Raw genomic sequence first — 22,443 nt, forward strand, 5'->3', positions numbered from 1 at the left:
AGATGGCAGGATGACCAGTAGATGTTAAATATATTAAAATATAAATTAGATACACAATAAGTATACATGACCAAAACGTTATTTTGCTGTACAAAAAGAATCAGACTCTGAAATATTGTACAATTAGCTTGTGAAGGAAATCAAAAATGCAGGTGTGCATAAATATAGGGATTGGGAATTCAATGTAATGGTTTTTAGTCATCTCCCAGAGTTCTTTTTCTGGGCATAGCTAGTTCAGTTCATTACTGCTCCATTAGAAATGATTTGGTTGATCTCGTTGCTGAGGATGGCCTGGTCCATCAGAACTGGTCATCATATAGTATTGTTGTTGAAGTATATAATGATCTCCTGGTCCTGCTCATTTCACTCAGCCTCAGTTCGTGTAAGTCTCTCCAGGCCTTTCTGAAATTATCCTGTTGGTAATTTCTTACAGAACAGTAATATTCCATAATATTCATATACCACAATTTATTCAGCCATTCTCCAACTGATGGACATCCATTCAGTTTCCAGTTTTTAGCCACTACAAAAAGGGCTGCCACAAACATTCGTTAGTGCCTTCCTTCTAAAACTACTTCCAAATTATTTTATGTCTTGCATGTACATGATTGTTTTGCACATCATTTGCCCAACTAGAAAGTAAGTTTGTTGAGGGCAAGGACTGTTTGTGCCTGCCTTTGCTTATCCAACACTGTCCAGTGCCTATATGTAGTAAGCACCTAAATGGTTATTGATTTGAATGGACTTTACTTAACAATAATTTTGAGGAAAATCCTTTGTAAACTTTCAAGTAGAATATAAGCAGCAGCATTGCATGGTGAATAGAGAATTGGCCTCCAAGTTAAAAAGACCTGGATTCAAGTCCCATCCCTGACAAATAGTGACTAAGTACCCTAGGAAAGTCATTTAATCTCTCAGCACACCAGTCAACTTTCTAAAACAATATGGAGGATTCCCACACTAATGAAATCACAAGTACATTAAAGAAGAAAAAAAAAAAAAAAAGATACCCATTTCATAGGACTGTTGTGAGGAAAAACCATGAACTGTAGAGTGCTATCTAATGTGATCTATTCCTATTACAGAACAAAGTATTTCATACATATTAGTCCATTTGATTCTTACAACCCAAATTATCACCTCTATTTTACAAAAAAGAAAATTGAAGTCTAGAAGGGGAAGTCACTTGTCCAGTTGTTCAGGTAGTGACAAAGCTGAGAATATAACAGTGATTTCTTAATTCCAATCCATTACTCTTTTTACTATATCCCATTTTCATTACTCCTAATATAAAGTTTTTCTCTTTTTTTTCCACCTGAGAAAGATAATGAAAGACTGCCAAGTGCTAATCCAATCAACTCTATGAAGTCCTCAGGTTTGGATTTTAATTCTATTCAACAAAAACACTGACTCTTTTACCTTTGAGTTGTTTGGCATATTTGAGGAGAAATTGGTAGGGATGTTCTACTTGCAAATCAAACTTTATGGTCTGTAATAAGATTCTCTCCAGAACCATAACTTCTTCCTAAGACAGAAAACATAAAAAAGGTGATGCTCTTTACAATCACATTTCAATACAGTTTGAAAATTAAGCTCTCTGGTATAATTAAGCTCCAGGTACATTTTAGCAATTTATTTATTTCTAGTTATGCTTTTGACACCTGAATTAGGACCACATGTAATTTATATGCCTCCTCAAGAACTGGATAGGGAAAAACAAATACTGGATAAATTAGCTTTTTTTTTTCTGGGCTAGAAAATTAAATAACTACAATTTTGAACAGGCTATTCTTTCTTATCAGAGATCTATCCTCTGCAATTGAAACTTTTTGGTAATAAAGACAATGTGAAAACATCTGGCCACAATCATAAAAAACGTTTAAACATACACAGTGAGAATAGAATGGAATGATTAAATTTGGAGTCCCAGGAAATGGCTTCAATCTAATTTCTGCCATTCACTATCTGACTGATTTTAGGCAGGTCATTTTACCTCCCTAATCCTCACATCCACATCTATAAAATGAAGCATTGGATTAGATGACCTAACCTCTAAAGTCTTTTAATGCTGTAAATTTATGATCCTGTTAACATTTATATCAATTTCATAGTTTACTTTTGCATTAGATGCAAGTACCCATGCTCTAGCCACTGACAACTCATTTTCCTTTCAACCCTCCCTCTTGGATCACACAAAGGAAATTTTTATTATTATTATTATTATTGCATTCCAAGGGGCCTAAGATGCCTTTAACTTAACACCTTGAAAGAGAAAGAGAGGAACATCCAGAAGATATCTATAGCAGCAATAACATCATAATTCGATAATAGATACCATTATTGAGCACCAGCCCTAAAGTCAGGAGGATCTGAGTTCAAATCTAACCTCAGATACTTAACCTTTCCTAGCTGTTTGACCTTGGGTAAGTCATTTAACCCCAACTGCCTCAGCAAAAAAAGAAAAAAAATAGATATAATTAATTGGGAAGTATGCACTTTGGTCTGAAAATTATTTTGGCTGGCTTTGGGTAATGTCCAATTTTATCAGTTATTTAACTTGCAAATTCTTCAAGAAAAGGAATATTTCTTGTACTACATATGTTTACATAAATAAAGACCTCACTAGACATCATAGAACTTAATTGAGTAGGTCTACATGTAGTTTAACTATAGACACATCAAGGGGATACTGCCATCAAGTGATTTTACCTATGAAGTTAGCAAATGGGGAAGGATAGTGCTAAAAGTAAGGCTGCTCTGTCTGAGTGTACATGCATTTACACTACAGTAAAGTATTGTAACCGATGAAAAAATTAACCTCTTTTGAGATTGCTATAAATGATGTTATATAAAAACATGCCTCTACAATATATTTTTAAATAAGGAAAGACCATATATTACATAAGACAAAGCATTAGAGTGAATATTCACTCTAATGCTTTGTCTTATGTAATATATGGTTTTGTTTCTAATTTCATCTTCTTATTTTATAGAAATGATCTGTTGGAATTTATTATCATTAACAGTAATGAAAAACTAAGGGTTTCAGATAATGAACAGTCAATAAGAAAATATTTCTTGAGCACTCATTTTATATATTCACATATATGTGTATATATATATATATATACACATATACATATATATGTAAATGGGAAAGATTTTTCAGATACCTCAAATAAGATAAATGCCATTATTTCTAGGTATAGGAAATCACTAATTTAACACAGATGAGTTACATCTGTAAGCTAAGTTACACTATGGATTCTATTTTTTTTCATACATCATTAATAGGTAGAAGGAAATGCATTTTAGATTGATATTTTTATTTAATTTTTTTCAAAGCGTAAGCCCCATACTTCAAGTTTCCACTTTAACTTCAAAAATATTTGAATAGTATAAAAGTGTTATGCTAAGATTTTATTTTATTGCTTTGTAACCACTTGTTTCCAGTGGTTTCAAAATTCCTCTAAATTTAGTAACTGCCTCCTATTACTAAGTGTTCTGATCTATCCTCAGACACCTGCAAACTAGATAGAATTACAAGATGATAGCGTCTGACTTTTTATGTTATGAATGTTAGCAGGTGTAATGTTTTGCCTCTAAATGGCAAAGTATCCAGTGTCCTACAACTAAAATAGTCACATTTGTCATGTTCTTTACACTTAAAACTGTCCTGATACAATTGTATACTCAAATTATGATCCTTCATCCAAAAGTGGATCCAAATTTTAAAGTTGACTATTTCTGTTTATTAATAACTTAAGAGTAAGAAACTTAATTACTTTCAAAATATACATAATAACTCACTGCTAACTATAAAAGATACTATTATGTTTTCTAATGTCCTCATATTTCAAAGCATTTAAACTGGATTTTAAAAAACCCATTTCTATTTTTATAAGCATTTATTTTTCCTCTTCTCCCCAACCATGGGAACAATTAAAAGCAACAACTGAAAACCTAAGTGTTCGTGTTCATACTCTAGTAAAACATATTCTAGCATTGGTCATGTCCCAAAATGCAAGCATCTTATTTTGCATTTTAAGTCTTGATGGAAGTAGGTAGAACACAATCAACAATTTATTGGATTTGTAGTTTACATTACACTGATCAAGAGTTCTAAAAATTTTCTGATCTATAATGTTGCCATTATTAATTGTCCTTGTTTTACATCATTATTTCATAAAGATCTTTCCAATTTCTCTGAAACTATCCATTTTATTGTCTTATGGTATAACATTCTTTTATATTAATATACCATAATTTGTTTAGCCATTTCCTCAAAGAGAAGCAGTTTCTTGGTTTTCAGTGTGGGGCTACCCTGAAAAGAGCTGCTATAAATATTTATGCGTCTATAAGACTTTTTCTTTGATCCCTTTGGGGTGCTTTCTAGTTTCCTATGTTTTAAATAAAATCCAAAATGCTTAGTGAGGTATTAATGGTTTAGTGAGAACATCATACTGTCATTTCATTAATGAAAAGAAGTAGGCAGAGAGGTCAGATCGATTCACCTTAGGTCATAAGGGTAAAACTCAACTCTAGACAAGACCCTTAAAAATGGATATACTTCCAAATGTCTCACCTCTTAGTAATCCCTTAGTAATGTCAAATTTAGCAACTCCCCAGAGTAGATTAAAATATAATTGAGAAATATTTAACTAAGTAAAAAATAAGAGATGTTAATTTGTAATTCTAAGTCAATATGCCAACAACAGGGAGTGCCTCAGGCCTGAATAAAGTCTTATCATATAATTATATTTAAATTGCAAGTGATTCCTGTCAATCTGGGTGACAGAAGAACTGCCTAATCTGATTATCTGATGCTACTTGATTACCTATAGGAGAATCACCTTTTGTCAGCAGTTTGTTAGCCCAATAGCAAAGTTATGGCTCAGCTGCAATTTCTGAAAATCACCTTTGGGTGATGAAAGGACCCAAGATATTCAACTATACATTTCTTGTTTCTGTCTCCAGAAACAGCAATGAATTCTGCCTCAATATATTGATATACTGGTATAAGAATTTTTCTAGTTTGCCTCTATTGCCACCATTTGTGAGAAAAACCCATAGCTAGAGCATGAAGATTTTAGCTTGACATCAAACTTTTAGCTCCAGTGATTAACTGGTTAGAGATGACGATCAGTTGGTTATTGAATTGAACTCAGCTTTCACTACCTTTATTTACTTAAAATGAGCATGTCAAATAACTAGGCATAATTATAATCACAGTTAATGGTTAGTTTCAAATTCCAGTTATATCCCTAATCTTTATTACGTTTATGATTTTAGTTGATGATTTTCCCCTTCTGCTCCTCTTTGATGTATATATCTCTACCTTCCTTTTTACCTCTTTACCCCATTATATATGTGTTGTTTATGTAACTATATAAAGTTGCTGAAACTGAGGCTCAAGGCCCATTATTTTTTGTATGCTGTGTTCTCTGCCCCAAGTATATAATAAACCAATTATTAAAATGTTTCTGTGTAATGACAAGTATGATTGGCAGCAGCAGCCACCAACAAATCTTTGGATCTTTTTATGTCAAAATGATAATCACTTTAAAGGACAGATAGGTTGGGTCAAGATTGAATTTTCCAATCCTGAGGCCATGTACAGGGTAAAATTTACATAGGGTGATTTATGCGTAAAGTTGCTATTCCTTCTAGAAAATTTGCAGACACAAGATAGTATTCTGTGTCCTTGTCTTTTTATCTCTCTCTTGTTCCTGAATAATCAATAAGACAAACTGTTAAAATTCTGGAATGCATCGATTTCTCTGTTGAACATGGCACTGTGATTCAGGAATTGAAAACAAGGGCTGGGCAGAGAAATTCTGAAGTCTTTCCTACTCTCTCAATCCTTTTTCTCTGTGAATACCTGGGGTAGAACTAGGAATTTTCCAAGTCCTGTAACTTTTCACCTAATAATGCTCTTAGGCAAGAGATTTATGATTGTCATTTGTCAGTATTGACAGTCTTGACTACTGGATAGTCTTGATCTGGTCTGACAGTTCAATCAGAAGGAAGGATCCTTGTCATTAATGAGATAAATCTCAATTCCGCCTTGAGTAGTCAGTAATCATTATGGGATCTCTCAGTTTAACTGATTAAATTTCTAGTTTTTAGCAATTATCTGTAGATTCAGAAGAAAAATTATTCCTGATTATCTCAAATAAGAAAACAAATAAAAAATTAAAAAAATTTTCCTTACCACTTTTCCTTCTATAAATGAATTTTAAAAATTAAAAATTAGTTGTAAAAACCTTTAGCAAAAGGCCTTTAAGTTAATCCTTTAGAATATGCAAGTAGGGCCAGATCTGGTGGATCAGTGGAACAGAAGAGACATACAATATACAACAGTAAATGATTATAGTAATTAACTTAGTGTTTCACAAATGAAAAGATTTAAGTTTGGGGATAAGAATTCACTATCTGGTAAGAATTGTTGGGAAAACTGGAAAAAAGTCTGGGAAAAATTGGGCATAAATCAACATCTTATACCATTTACCAAAATATGGTCAAAATAGATGCATGACCTAGATATAAAGGCAAATGCCATAAGAAAATTAGAGTATGGAACATACTATCAGACTTATAGACAGGAGAAGAATTTATCAATAAATAAGAGAGAGAACACTATGTGGAATAATTCTGAATAGATTAAGTCAAAAAGGTTTTGTACAAATAAAACCAATACAGTCAAGACTAGAAGAAAAGCAGAAAATTTGCAAAGGACAGGAGAGGAGGTTTATAGACAGTTCCTTAAGTAAAAGAGAAATGGTGGCTCACAGGGGTGAGAAGAAGGAAGAGAAACAGTTTGGAACTTAAAATGTAACAACAAAAAAAATGGAAATTTCCTTCAAGATGATTAGTAGGTCTTTCTGTTGCAGACTGAAGATGGCCTCTATTTACACAACTGTTTCTTTGATTACCGAAATCCTCAGTCACAGAAGCTTCAATTCTGATCAGGAAAAAGGGCTGAAAGTTGGTTTAATTGATATGGTGCTAATTTGCAAATGAGAAATTCAATGGAATTATGGAAATTACCTAAAATGGGTCCAATACAGATCCAGGAATAGACAGAATTGTGATCACCTTAGGTAAGAATGACAGACTGAAGAGGATTATCATTAGAAAATCTGGCATTCAATTAATTTTTTTGATCAAAGTAACTTTAGAAACTATCCCCTGAAGCACTAAAAAGTACAGTAAATGTCAGTGGAAGGATTAATGACACTAACGTAATTTTAAATATTGAAAGGTTAAGGAGTAGGAGGGTAAGGAGGTTTTGTTAACTTTACCTTTGGATCATCTCCAAATTGACCAAACTGTACATCATTTAATAAGCTGCGAGCTGTTTTGATAATATCTTTACATTTTTTAGGAGTTTCTTCCACTTTCCCTGCCAAAAAGAGACAGCATGCTCCTGTCACCTATAGACAAAACACACACACACACCAAAAAACACACAAACAAAAAAAGTGTAAGACTATTATATCATAATTAACTATGAGAACAAAAGCAAATAGTTTATTCTAGCTCTAACCCTAGAATATCTCTCATTCAGAAAACAAAAATGCAAATAATTGTTCAACATGTTCTTAAATATGGATCAGTCTCAAAAACTTTTAAATTTTGTATGAACTTTATTGGTCTAATATGTTTAAATAAATGTCAAACATAACTATGAAAACCTTTTTTTTCCTTATACAAAAGGATGGTTTTAAGAAGACTCACCAATTCTTAGCTTTATTAAAAGAATACAATTAAAAATGTATTGTTGGCACAAAAGAGACAATTATAAAAGTTCATTTACATATACATGTGTATATATATATATATATACATATATATATATATATATGTGTGTGTGTGTGTGTGTGTGTGTGTGTTTATATATATATATAATTTTTTTTTTTTTTTTGCTGAGGCAATTGTGATTAAGTGACTTGCCCAGGGTCATGCAGCTAGAAGTATTAAGTGTCTGAGGCTGGTTTTGAACTCGGGTCCTCCTGACTTCAGGGCTGGTGCTCTATCCACTGCACCATCTAGCTACCCCTAACATAATTTTCTGCGCTTAATAAAAAAAAAAAAAAAAAAATTCAAATGTCCATCTTTGGAAAGGTATAAAATAGTTTTTATATACCCAAGTAAAATCCAAGTTTCACTTTCATTCTGGCAGTTTAGCTATAAATAAATAGGCATGAGTAGTTATTTCAAAAACATTCCACCTTAGTCTATACCCCAAATAAATTAAAATGAGGATACTACTAGCTTTGGTTTCTGTTTATACTGTTTAAGGAAGCATTAATAAAAAGTATAATCTTCAACACACAAACAAAACTTTTTCTGTCCCCAGGCAATATGACCATAATTTACACCACAGCATAATAATGATTTGCTAGGGGAAGGAGTGTTAAAATGGCAGTAAGAGTTTTTATTCTTACTATTAGGAAAACAAAGTTACAAAGATATCAGAATCATTTATCAAATAAAACAAATATCAAATTAAAATAACATACTTACATATCTTGGGAATTGTTTAAAGGAATGAAACATATAGAAGCGATGAAAATAAATTATTCCAGTTGCCAGGGTATCATAATGTCTGGTGTTCTAGTTAAGGCCATTAATGAAGAAACTTTGGAAATCAAGATTTTACTTCAACAATGAACCTAAGAACAAAGCCTTTCCACAGCCAAAGTTAACACAGATAGAAGCCATAACTAAATATTAAGACTCGTGAATTACAGGCTTTTGATAAGAGGCAAACTTATGTTTCCTTTAGAAATAAATCCACCATGATCTTAAAGCTAGATAATTTCCTTCTTTATGTATTTGTTGCGCTCAAAAAGTTAGGGTTATAGATATAACTGATGAACTTGGAGCTTTAAAGAAAAAATATGCATTGAAGACCCCTCCCCCCCCATGAATCTAAATACTTTATTGCAATAAAATTTGAAGTAGACTTCAAAGAGATTTTTTTTTTGAAAACATATCCAAGAAGTCACCATAGAACCTCCTCTACAATTTCTAATTTAGTTCCAAGAGAAATGGGTGTGGAGAAATATACTCAAACAAAAACTTTTTGGAGAAATAGGATACAGTCCTAAACGTGTTCCTACATCAAAGATGAACCTGGCACCCTCTCGGCGGTACCGGGCTTCAGTAGCAGGATCTAGTCCTTCTAACTGTGAAGGTGTATGAGCCAAATCTTTTTTATCCCAGTACCAGCATGGTTTTGTGTGGTCCAGGTTTGCCGAAGTTACTGAAGGGCTGGAATTTTCTTTATTCTCCTTCATTTATTGAAGTAAACTTGTTCTTATTCAAAAAGTTTCCTGAGAAAGTCAGAATCCTGAGGGGGAAAAAAAGTCACAAATATCAATTCAATATTAGTTCTTAAAATGTGATATTAGATCCATTTTAGATCTGGAAATAGGAAAAGAACAGCTCTGATTTCTTAACTACTCAATAAAGCTGAAACTTGATAGTAGGCCAGACTTGGGGTAAGAGGAACATGGGAAAGGACAGTAAAGAATAGCCTTAAACACTTAAGTCACTTATTTTACTTGCTCCCATTTGCACGCTTTCACACATTCCTCCCTTATCCCAGTAAGAATGAAAAGGTTTTGAGGAAATTCTTAAAATTTTCAAAAAAATTTTTCCCCTACAGAAAGGCTGAAAACCAACCAATCCTATTCAACTTCTGACACTCATTATGGGAAGGAAAAATCAATTAACATATAGAGTTCCAATTCGGATTCCTCAATATAGTAATTCCTCAATAGCTTAGAAATATTTTAGATTTATATAAAGCTTTTAACTTTTCAAAGTTCTTTAATATTTGATTATTTAATTTTAAAAATATTCCTATAAGGAAGGTAGGACAGATATCCATGAACATTATTTTGCACATAAGGATCAAATTGCACAGAATGATTCTTTTAAAGCCACCTATCTAGTTTGGAACAAGTATACTTACTGATTTCCTGTCTAGTGTTTTCTCCATTACAATATAAAATATGTTCTAGTAGAAAATGTCTTGGGTTCTGAGCCAGGAAATACTAATTCAGACTCAGTCACTAATTAGCTGAATGACAAGATATAAATACCCGATTCTAAAATTTTACTTCTGTAATGGATGGGCCATATGATCTCTAAAGTCTCTTCCAATTCTAAAATACTCTGAAGAAGGAGGGTACCACCTACATTATTATATCACAATCAATTCCTAAGAGACAGAATTTCTTGTTATTGAAAGCTCTACACCTCACTGCTGTAGCTGCTCTTCTGTGACTTCCTACCCATTCTGAAGCCTTTTCCTTCTGGGGGAATGAAAAGCACAGCTGTAATTCAAAGTTTCATAGTCTAACCTCTCTGATGGAACAAAGTTCTTTTCTCTGAGCAGAAACCTGGTCAAAAGCTAAATATCAAAGTTGGTAAGAATAATGGGGAACCAGGAAAAGAGGGAGATGTTTATCTTGTCATATTTGAGTGTCTCACTTTCTGTTAACTTTCTTTTTCTATCTAGGTTATTATAAAAATCGTTATTTCTAAAAATTGTTTTTACTGAATTTGCCAAAAATCATAGAAAGCTAAGATTTATAAATCGACCCTGCAGAGATTATTTATATAGTCTAAACTGATTTTATGTCTTTAAAATTTAATTTCTCCAGAATTTTGCAAGTCATATGTACACTTCCGATACGTAAAAGTTCTTTCCTTAAAATGAGACCAAGTAAATTATCAGACTTAATGTGATATGGCAGCGTTCAAAGAGTGCCTTAGTAGGGTCCAAATGTTAGTACTAGATAAAGTAAAAGTTTTATCAGATATGCAGGCGAGACAATATCATCCACAGTGTTATGTTCAGTTCAGGATTTGTTTTTAGCAAGAATAATAAATAAACTGGAACAAAGAAAGTATCAATAGTGACCAATATGGTTAAAAGTCTATAGATCATGCTATATGAATGAATATTGAAAGAAAATGGTACATTCACCCTGAAGAATATATAAAGAAAACATGATAGTTGTTATGTATTATTTAAAGGACTCTCCCTTGGAAGAGATATTAAACTTTATTCAGTTTGAGTGCCAAAGATGATAGTACGAACAGGAGAGCAGACGTTATAGAGAAGCAGATATTAAGTATGATTTAAACAAATTTCTTGATAACATATCTAAAAGTAGAAAACACTCCTTTCAAGAGGTAGCAGATTCCCTCCCAGGGGTCACAGCAACCTCAACATGAGGAACCGTAGTATGGAAGCCACACCACCAATAATGCCAGCTGCTACCCTGTGAGGGGCAGGTGATGATTGGGATTATAAGATCTTTAACTTGGTGTTCTTTGTGAAGTGTTCAGCAAGGATCCTCTCTTCCCTCCACCAGTGCTGGGCCCATTTCAACTAAAGCAGTATATCTTGATTACTTCTGGCCTTTCTGCAGAGGTAGGGGCCCGGGTGGAGATTTGGTCATCATTGCTTTTATTCTCAAGCAAAGTATATTGGATGCCTACCTGTTTTACCTTCCTGCTTACCCACCCAAGGCGTTCACCTAAGCCTAACCACCCCAGGAACTCTCAGTGCATTGACTCAACACCTTTCCCCAAGTGGAACAAGATATCTCTTCTTTCTACTGGCTCCACAACATGCCAGCGGCATACCATTCTGTCACTTCCCTCTTCTCCCTATATATACTCTGACACTATGGTCCAGTTTTCCTCAATGACTGTCATCGCAATAAACAAAACACAAAACTCTTGTTATGCTGAAATTGTTTCCTAATGTTAATGGTTCCATGGGAATAATTACAAGTTTTCAAAACAAGTGTGATGGCAAAGTATAAAATAGACAATATAAGGTAAGTTTCAGAGGAAAGCAACTAAAAATATTTGGGAAATCTGGAAAGCCTTCATAGAGAAGGTGCTTGGGCTGTGTCTTGAAAGAAGGATTTTATGAGATGGAGATGAGGCAAGAGTGTAGGCTGCAGGAACAATTATTAGATTAGATAATCCTCTGAGGTCCTTTCCAATTCTTGAATTCTGTAATTTCCATGGAGTTATTCGTTTCCAGTCTCTGAGATAAAAAAATAAAGACTCCTTTTTTTCATTCAATACATCACCACAGACATACATGTTTTACTCTGAAATATTTCTGAGGACCAATGAAACATTTAAAAAAATGCACAGAAGCAAAGCACCAAATGTAACTGAATTCATTATATATTTTAAAGAAAAGTAAGCTGTACCCAATGGAGATTCATGGTTTTTACATATAACCCTTTTCTCCTATTTATATGTCCAATTTTTCTTGATGTATACTTTAAATTCAGAAAAAAAGTAAAATTGTGATAACTTCCACTTTATTTTCCTTGTACTTTATATGAGCTATACACTCTTAAGGGACTGCTAGGTGGCACAGTGGGAGAACACTTTATCTTCTTGAGTTCAAATCTGGTCTCAGACTCTGCTAGATGTATGATGCTGGGCAAGTCACTTAATCCTGGTTGCCTCAGTTTTCTCATCTATAAAATGAGTTGGAGAAGGAAATGCAAAAAAACTACTCCAGCATCAAACATCACAGATAGTTGGACATGATTGAAATGACTAAATAAAATATATCCTCAAACCTGGTTCAATATCTATCTCAAACCTTCTTCCTCTTTTTTTTTTTTTTTTTTTTGCTGAGGCAATTGGGGTCAAGTGACTTGCCCAAGGTCACACAGCTAGGAAGTGTTGAGTGTTTAAGACCAGAGTTGAACTCAGGTCCTCCTGACACCACCTAGCCGCCTTTTTTCTTCAAAGGTGATTTCAAATTGAGAACAAGATCCATCTGTAAAATGTAAGATGATCTCTAAGGGTGAGTTCTATGATTCCATTAACTAGTTATAAGGCAATGGCAATAGACTGGTTTGAGGACCAGCCTGAGTTTGATAGAGATTCATTATTGAAATATAGTTCTGCCTATAACAACTCATGAAACCATTTACTAAGATAGCAATGTGGAACTGTGCCCCTCATATTACTAAGTTTGGTATACTCTTTTAGACAATCATATTACTAATAGACCTCTATTTCAAAAAAATTAAAGAAGTATCTACATGTACAAAAATAATTATAGCAGCTCTTTTCATGGTAATCAAAAATTTGAAAGGAAGTATCTTCCTATTAGAGAATGGCTAAACAAATTATGATAGATGAATATGTTGTTATAAGAAATTAAAGGATGGTTTCGGAAGAAACTGCAAAGATCTTTGTAAAATGACAGTGAACTGAGCAAGACGACAACAATGTATACATGAAAAATGACTGAAAGACTTCAGAACTATGATCAATGAAATGATAAACTATAAATCCAAAAATTATGTAGATGAAACACATTGCTCACCGTCTGAAAGAAGAGTGATAAACTGAACATGCAGAAAAAGATACGTTTTCAGACATGGCCAATGTATTTTGCCAAGCCATACTATACCTTACATTTTGAGGGCTTTATTTTTTAATAGATCTGCTCAATGTGAGGAGTAAAGAGAAGGAGAGAGAAGAAGAAAGTACAGATTAACTTAAATATTTTAAAAAACATTTCTCGAATTCATTACTATTCTTTTCCTTCTCTAGTCTACATTGTACCCCTTTAAATCTGTATTATTACATCAATCTCCTACTATTGGTCCTAATATTTGGACCAATGGTCCAAAATCTTCTGAGAAGTCTATCATTAGGAAAAGTTTTTAACCTGATGCAACAGAGTTATATGCAAACTAAAGTATCTGGAAGATGGACTTTGTGGTATACCACACCATGACATTGGCTCTTTTCCCCCCCCTTCAACTGACACTGATGGAGAATCTGAACAATTACCTACTCCATATATCAAGAAATCTGATGTAGCTCTGGAAGTTATCTACATAAATGCCCCAGTTGAACTCAAGTTTGCACGAAAAGTTTGCAATAAGTGAGACAATATAAAAGAGAGAAGCAAAGAAGGGCTAAGACAGAGCATTGGGGAACACTTAGGAGAAGTGATGTACATGATAATCCAGCAAAATCATCAGAAAATATAAGGAAAAAAAAAAAATAAGGCAAATCAGCAGGTAGTGTCATGACAGCCTAATGTTATATACAGTACTATATATGTATAGTACTATACAGTACTATACATTTTCAAAATACAGAAATAATAAAATTGTGACATAGAAATTTAATGATTATTACAGCATTGGGAAACTGACCAGTGATTGAAGGAAAGACTAAATATAATTATGGTATATGAATATAACAATACTATTGTGCTTGAATGACAAATGTGAAGATGAAAAGCCAAATTAATAGCGACTATGTCAATGAAGGCAACATCAAACAAAAAAACGAGGTAATACAACTGAGTGAGCTTGGTGCTACCTTATTGATGAAAACTTCACATAGGTATTCTTAGTAACAAAATATTGGAAACTATATTCCAATAATTAAAGAATGACTAAATAAATTGAAACATATGAATGATTATCACATTGTAGTGAATGATAAATAGATATGCTGTACAGAATTAAAAAAAAAAAAAAAAAGGAACCAAAAGAAACAAGATATATTATTGGCATCTTCCCTTGCTGTCTCCTATTAAAGAAACAAAATATACTCTTGGTATTTTCACTTGCTGTCTCCTATGTTTGAAATTCTCTCCCATAATCTCTGCCCCCTGTTTTACTTCAGGTCTTAGCTAAAATCCCACCTTTTAAGAAAAACCTTTCCTGATTCCCTTTAATGCAAAGTCCTTTCCCTCTACTGAAGACCTCCAAATTATCCTGTACATACAGTTTTGAATATATTTATATGTTGTCTACTCAATTTCTTTAGCTTTTCTTTGTATCTTTAGCACTTAGTACTGTCTGTCACAGAATAAGCACTTAATGCTTAATTAAATTAAACATTTAATAAACTTACAACCCCTAATTCCAATCAGTTGTTAAATCTCATCATTTTTATCCAACAACTCTCATATGTGACCCTTTTCCATAGCCACTACCTTAGTTCAGGATCTCATTACCTTTCCCTTGAACTACTTACTGTTAATAGCCTTCCTAATTGTTCTCTTTACCTCGTCTTTCCCCCACTCTAATAAAACAGTCGCCCTCTTTTTAGCTGCCAAAGTAATTTTTACTATAAAACAGCTCTGACCATAACTTCAATAAACTCTATTGGCTTACAATTATTTCAAATATTTCAAAAAATACGCCTTTTATTTAACGGTTTCCCATAATCTGGTTCTTATATCTTTCTAGTTTTCCAAAGTCCAGTCACCGACTTGTTCATACACAACAATCCATCTCCTATTCTTAATATTTTCAATGGTTTTTCTTCATGTCTGGAATACAATCCCTCCTCATCTCTGCCTCTTAAGGATGGCAGTCTTCAAGTCTCAGTTCAAATGCCTCCACTTGCATGAAATACTGTCCAGTCTTCCTGGTTGCCTTCTCTGAAGTTTCCTATGTGTTATATACATATATATATATATATATATATATATATAGCCATGCACATACATGGTGTGTATAGGCTACAAACTCCTACAGAAAGTGTGTATATGCACATATATGTATACCTAATGAAAAGTTTGGAGTCTCGACCAAAAAATGTTGTATAAACCTTCATTAAAGTCTTAGAACTCAAGGAACTACAAGAAATTATACAGTCCATCTTCATTTTACATGTAGGCAAAATGAGCTCGAAAAGGGAAGTGACTTGCCGATTTTGACAGAGAATTAGAATCCAGGGATTTGTCCAGCAGGGAACTCTTTTCCAGAGTATTTTTTAAAACAAGAAATGAGCAATGCCAGGAAGAGAAGGAACCTTTTTCTCTAAATAAGTTATTTCAAGTGAAAGACTTAGCTGAAATTGGGTTGAACTGGCCAATGTAAATCAAGACTGCATTATTCATCATGCTATCTGACCAACAGATACATTTAAGAATTTATGGTCAATGCCTGAAAAATCATCTCCATCATTTAGATTAAAAACTATTTTTTGTAGACAAAAAAATTAAAAACAAAACTTAACATAAAGCAACAGTTTTGTTTTTCAAAAAACGGAGAAAAAAACCTTTAGACGGTAACTTTTGTAAAGAATCGCCCTTGACTGAGCGGCCCGACGGTTGGAGGACAGGTCAGAGCCTTACTTAAATCGCTTCCCCAGATGTGTTTCTCCAGGTCCTCACATCCCTGGACCTAGCTCGGGACTCAGCGCTGGTTCCGGCCACGGGTGGGGGCAGGCGTGAGGAGGGCGATTAAGTAGCTATAACCAGCTCTAAAGCCGAACACGACCGCCTTGGGTTCTCCCCGAGACAGCGCCGCCGGCAGGACCCCCTCCCTTCGTGGCCGAAGCCTTGTTAAGGAAAGAAAGAGCCCCCGACTCTGAGGATCTCCAGGAAGGCTACCACTGGGACTCCGGGCACTAAGGCCCAATCTGGTCCCTTCCCTTTTTCAAGAGATGTCGGCGCGCCCCGAGCCCACACCCGAGGCCCGCTCTTTTTACCAACAGAGCCGCGCCGATGAGGCCGGGCCCGTGTCGTCCCCGTTAACTGTTACTAAAGCTCTGCCGTTGCTGAACCGGGGAGAAGCCCTCCCGCCCGCCCCTAACACCTGGGCACGCGAGGCGCCAGGACCCGCGCGACGTTCTCTCCGATCCACTCACCCGCCACCTCACGAAGTCCTAGTTAGCGACGTCTCTCATTGCTGACGGCGGCCATTTTGGACGCGGGGTGCTAGGGAGCAGACGTCATTACGCGGCGTCCTCTTTTAGGGAAACGTGAAAAGCGGAGGAAGCTGAGGAAGAGGTGGAAAAGCCTGGGGTAGAGGGGCAGGGCGAAGAACATACCTTTCACCCAATCAGAAGGGAGAAGTAGACTTAAAAAGGCAAGAGCCGAGGCTTGAGGCGGGGCGATGCTAAATGGGTTTGGTAGTGCTAGAGGAGGAGGAGCAAAAAAGCCTAACGGTCCCGCCCCTCTGTTGGAAAATATGATTTCGCGACCAACCTAGCCTGCTAACGGAACCCCGAGCGTCAAGGGCGTGACTAGCCGCAGCAATTCACCAATTAAATGGCCGAAAGGGCCAGTGCAAAGGTTCCCTTCCTCCAATCGCTCTTTTGGAGCTGGCGAGGACTCAGCCGGCTTTCCGGGCCTCCAGAAGCCTACCGGTTCAAAGGGCTGGATAGAGAACGGTTGGAGTGACAGCTGGATGGCGTGGGGGGGGAATAGAGAGGGGCAACCGACCAATAAGCTCCAACTGGGGCCGCTCCCGCGACTCGCGGGAGGGGGGTGGGGGGAAGAGTTTCGTCGACCAATGAGCGGCGGGGGTGGTGGTCAGGGGGTGGGGCTCTCGGGGGGCTGGAGGAGCGGGGTTGGGTGTGTGGCTGCGGAGCTCTCACGGCTGCCTCCGCCCCCGGCCTCCCCCGCCTCCCGGGCCGCCGCCGCCGCGTCCGCGGGGTTGGTTGAGGCGGACTGTGGGGTGCTGACTGAAGTGGAGGCGCTGCCGCCGCCGCCGCTGCTGCTGCTGCTGCTGTTGCTGCCTCTGTTGCTGCTGCCGCTGCCGTCTCTGCTGTTGCTGCTGTCGCCTTCGCTGCCGCCGCCACCGCCACCGCCGCCGGGGGAAGGAGAGAAGACGAAAGGTGAGTGGTGGGGGTGGCCGTGTCTGGTCGCCGCCCCCGCCCCACGAGTCCAAAAGGGAAGCCTCGCTCCCTCTCGGCCCGGGAGCCGGAATTCCGTCCATCCCGCGCCACCTTGCCCTCCGGCCCCGCACTTCCCACTGCCTCTGCTGGCCTGTCTTTTCTGGGCCGAGCAAGGAGGGCGCTGCCCCCGGGAACTGGTCCCTGCGTCCCTGGCTCTCGGAGTCTGGGGAAGAAGCGGCCGGAGAATGGCTGCTCTGCTCCCGCTGCTCCAAATGCTTCTGGGGAGGGGAATTAAGGGGAAAATGAAGAAAGCCTCGTTCCCCCATCCCTGCGCTTCCTCCTCTGTGGTGCTGTGGCTGTCCCCCCACCTCTGTGTCACCATGTGTCTGTCTCCACGTCACGGCGTGTGCTGGTCTTTTACTCCGTCACCTTGTCGGGCTATTTTTTCCTCTCTGTTCGCCCCCCCCCCTTTTCTTCTCCTTCCTCCCCACCCGGAACCCGTGACGGCCCCCCCCAAGTTACCCAATCCATCTACCCACACACCCCCATCACAGTGTCCGCCTGTCTCCTCTGCACCTCCACTGCCGTTTCGGTGTCTACACCCCCCCCCCCAAATGTCTGTCTCCACCCCTTCTCACCACATCTGTCTGTCCCTTTTACCTTCCAGTTTGTCTATTCTCTCCCTCCTTCCTGTCTTCCCCCCCTCTCACCCCGTTTGTCGCTCTCTCAACCTGTGGATTTCTATTCCCCCTTAACCCTATCGGGTTGTATTTCTCCTCCTTCTTTCCCCCTTCCCCCAATATCCACTCTGTGGGCCTGTCTATTTCCTGTCTGTGTCATTGTGTGTTCTGTCACTGTCTGTCTTGTGTCCCTTCCTTTTAGGTCACTGTTTGTGTCACTGCGTGTGTCTCAGTTTTTTCTTCCCAATTTTTCCTTGGGTTCCTATGTATGTATCTCTCCTCCCTCCCTTGGGACTTTTTCGTGTCAAAATTCCACATTTCAGGTAAAGCAACTTATTTCTTTTCTTCTACTGGTCGGTCTTTAGCTACTCCTGAAAATAAAATCCAAGGCCTAACGCTAGATTTCATACTCCCTCAAATCATTCTCTCCACCCCCACCCCCACCCCCACCCACCCCCACCCCCCCCCATTTCTCATTCTATTACAGTGGAAGTAGCACTGTTTCCTTCCTTTCTCTCAATACTAACTCTTTCATAGGAAAGGAAAGAAATAGCATTTTCTCATCTACTACTTCCTACTACCCTAAATAGGCTTCTTAGGGGAATATTCTCCTTTTTTCCCCACTAAAATTTTTCAGCTATAGGAAATAAATCCTATTTGTTCATAGATTAGAAATCTTCTTAATCCATACACATATGATTACTGGGGAGGGCAATAATTTACTTGAGTATAGTCTGAGTTTACCTTTGACTTAGTTGTGTGACCCTGGGCATAGACTTCTGTTTTCATCAATAAAATTAGTGGGAACTGTACTGTGATCTCCAAGATCCCTTCCAGCTCTAAATCTGTGATTCTATGTCCTACCCTCCTTCATTCAGTGGTGTCTGCTTTCTCAAATTTAGCACCTGGTAGAAAAGAGTAGCAATTTTGAGTTTCATTTCCCCATCCTTTCCACTTTTAATCAGGAAATACCATAGTAAGATATGTGAATATTTTTTATTTTCTAATTACCTTTAATAAATTTCTGAATGTGATTTAGAAGCTCAATGCAAAGTGAATGATTTTAGTGGAAGAACTTCATTATCTCATCTCTTAGCGGTTATTTTGTTTTTAAATAAAAGCACATTTAGTGATACCCTTTATATTCTTTCTATTTTTTAATAAAGTTTCCTCTAAGGGTTTACTTTTCAAAGTAAATCTATATCCATGTTTTCCCAAAACGTTTGATTAGAAATGACAATTTTAACATTTGAGAAGCAAAGTAAGTCAGTTCTCAGTACTTTACCCATGGTATTTGAAACATTTCATTGATATAGATACTCCCTCCAGTGGTACAGATTGCAATTCATTTACACCATCTCATTTTGTGTAACTTTGGTCTATGTTTCTGTATATGTTCCATGAGGGAATCTACTAGCTTGCAGGGGCCATCTCTGGTACTTTGACAATATATGGATACCAGTAATAGCTTCCCACCTGTTATCTCTTACTATCAATGTATGATTAACTAGCTTCTTCTTTTTTATTATACTTATACTTTAGTTGATATCTTTTATGCTGCTTCTTATGTGTAAACTTTCATTAGAACTATGTGGCAATGTGATGTCCTCTATGCTTTGTGTTGACCTTTGGTGTATAAAACAAGTGTTGGTGTATAAAAAGTTTTTTTTTTTTTGTTTTGTTTTTTTTTTTTTGAAAAAGTTGAACTTGTTAAAATCTTCTTAATGTTTTCCATATTCCATTAACCACTTTTTATCTTATTCATTTCTTGGATCTAGTTATATATCTATAGCATAAGTCTAGTTATAGCTGTATGTGGGGATAGGTAATAGGTAAGTACTTCAAATTAGTAGTAGTCTGGTAAAGTACTCCATTTTTCTGAATTCCTTTTTTTTTTGTAAAGAAGTTTGAGTTAGAATAGTAGTTTTCTAAGCATTTTTTCCCCAGAGAACTACCCAACTTATATAATTCATTAACATAAAATTTTCAATGTTATTCCCTCTGTAGTGCTTTCTCTTTCCCCTTAGTTTTTTTTTCTCCTGCATTTCCCTTTTTTATCCCAATTTAAAATTGTAAATCCAGTTCTATCCTGAGATGGGAATCTAAATTGGAAGAAGAAAATTATTTATTATACTTTTTCTTTTTCAAAAAAACTATTATATTTATCTTTTATTGGTAGAATAGAAATTTCTGATATAGAGGATAAGGGAATATACAATGATATGAATAGTTGCTATCTTCAGTTAATAAGATATCAGCATCTATCATTCTTTTATCATTAGTTTTTCACACCTTTTTATTGTCAGTGACATTTAGGCTATTTTAGAATTATGACCCAACTTTGTAACAACAAATACTACCATTTTGCCCAGTCTTTGCTAAGTATGAATCAGTATATGTGATCTACTTCTTATCTCAGAGCTTCTTTGAATTCTATTTTATTAGGTAGGCTTTTCATATGACAATGCCAGGGCAAGCGTTTATTTACTGCCTATTTAATGTGCCAGGCCTTGAGAATACAAAAAAAGGTGAAAGGCAGGCCTTGTCTTCAGAGAGCTCACAGTCTAATGGAGAAATCAATATGCAAATAACTTTGTCCAAAAAAGAAACATAAAGAAAAAATTGGTTATAATCTCAGAGGGAAAGTTCAAAGATTGTTGAGGACTGGGAAAGGTTTTTTGCAGAGGGTAAGACTTTAGCTGAAACTTGAAGAAAATCAGGGAAGTCAGGAGATTGAGTTGGAAAGAGTATCCGAAGCATGGGGAATAGCCAGTGAAAATACTGGGTCTGGTGATGTCCTGTCTTCTGGGAGGAACCTGGAGAATATTCTCTGATGTCTAGGTTTTATGAATCTCCTCCCCCCCCCCCCCCCAAGTGTTTGCCTTACTATCTTTTACTAGAAAGCTTTTCAATTTCAAAATCTGACTGGGTTAGCTTTAGATACTCTGCAAGGTGTGTGTCTGTGGGGTGGTAGGAGGAAGTTTAAAGCAAAAAATTCTTTTATCCTTTTAACCCTACACCTGTGATTTCCCTGGTATAGGGAACTCCCTTTGAGAAAATTTCCACCAATGTAGGTTGAAAAGTACTTTGAAATTTATAGTCAGACAGAACTACCTTGAGGAGAAGGATTAGATAACTTATAAGTTCCCTTCTAGCTCTAGAACTGTGATCTGATTTGAAAGTAACAGAGGTTAAGGGTCAAATAGCTAGTATATGTCTGAGGCTGGACCTGAAACTAGGTCTTTCTAACTAAATCGTGTTCTTTACCTCCTGTGTCACACTAGTTTATCGATGCCAGCTTTTATTAATTACTTAAATTTGAGTATCTTCATATAGAATCTTAAATAATTTTGCTAATTTGGGTGACTTTAAGTTGACAATAAGATGCTACCTGCTTTGATAATGGGAATTTCCTCCTCTATACCAGCTGAAATCACATGTTCCTTCTCTTTCCCTGTCAATTTTTAATATTTCTCTGGTTTTTTTTTTCTTAGTAAAAAGGTTAGCTACAATTTTGTTTCCATAATAAATGGATTTTGAAGACCTGTTAAAAAATCTTCCCTTTGTACTTAGTTGGTCCCATACAGAAAAAATAAATTGGTATTTTTTGAGGGGCTCTGCTTTTTTCACATTGTTACCTACTTGTTTCTACAATGAGTTTCTACTGATTTATTCATAATTTTAGAACAATGATGCCTTGTTTTTCAAAATTGAAATTCAAAAAACATTTATTTCCTACTAAGTACAGAGATCTATAGTTTATAATCTCAAGGGATCTTTGTGAACTGGTTTTCTACATGTTTCTGTTTTTCTCATTGATATAAAGCTATAAAAACCAACCAAAAATACAACAAAACTTGAAAAACTTGGCTAATTTTAATAGAAAAAGTATTTTTCTTAATATGTAGTTATAATCCAAATTCAAAGCGGCTAGAATATTGTTTTTGTCCTTTTTCCCTAAAGTTTTTTGGGGAAGGAGGAGAATTGACTGCTTAAATGAAAAGACCTCATTATATTTAAAACTAAATGTCTTCTACTAAACCTCCCAGTATTCTACACTAAAGGATATTTGGTTAATCAGATTCTATTTCCATTTGAT

General features: G+C 36.3%; 2 protein-coding genes across 7 annotated transcripts in view; one reads left to right on the forward strand and one right to left on the reverse strand.

Moving 5' to 3' along the window:
• CCNK (cyclin K) overlaps nt 1-17,271 on the reverse strand; it is a 35,897-nt gene extending 18,626 nt beyond the window's left edge. Inside the window, exons 1-5 of one of the 5 annotated variants that reach the window (XM_023504448.2) lie at nt 16,693-17,271; nt 9,109-9,358; nt 8,530-8,611; nt 7,305-7,436; nt 1,420-1,525 (exon numbers count right to left, since the gene is read on the reverse strand). In XM_023504448.2, the coding sequence (XP_023360216.1) occupies nt 1,420-1,525; nt 7,305-7,436; nt 8,530-8,611; nt 9,109-9,305 (517 nt within the window). In that variant the 5' untranslated portion in view covers nt 9,306-9,358; nt 16,693-17,271. Of the gene's footprint in view, nt 1-1,419; nt 1,526-7,304; nt 7,437-8,529; nt 8,612-9,108; nt 9,359-9,985; nt 10,259-16,177; nt 16,512-16,533; nt 16,635-16,692 lie in introns of those variants that run through there. The other 4 variants (XM_012550468.3, XM_012550479.3, XM_012550475.3 and 1 more) reach the window with 4 other exon arrangements.
• A 99-nt stretch (nt 17,272-17,370) lies between these two features.
• The window catches only part of SETD3 (SET domain containing 3, actin histidine methyltransferase), a 111,252-nt gene continuing 106,179 nt past the window's right edge, over nt 17,371-22,443 (forward strand). For both annotated transcript variants that reach the window (XM_031953283.1, XM_031953284.1), the window contains exon 1: nt 17,371-17,664. The gene's annotated coding sequence lies outside the window, so the exon portion shown is untranslated. The remainder of the gene's footprint in view (nt 17,665-22,443) is intronic.

Source organism: Sarcophilus harrisii, chromosome 2 (genome assembly GCF_902635505.1).
Source record: "Sarcophilus harrisii chromosome 2, mSarHar1.11, whole genome shotgun sequence".
Taxonomy (NCBI): Eukaryota; Metazoa; Chordata; class Mammalia; order Dasyuromorphia; family Dasyuridae; genus Sarcophilus; species Sarcophilus harrisii.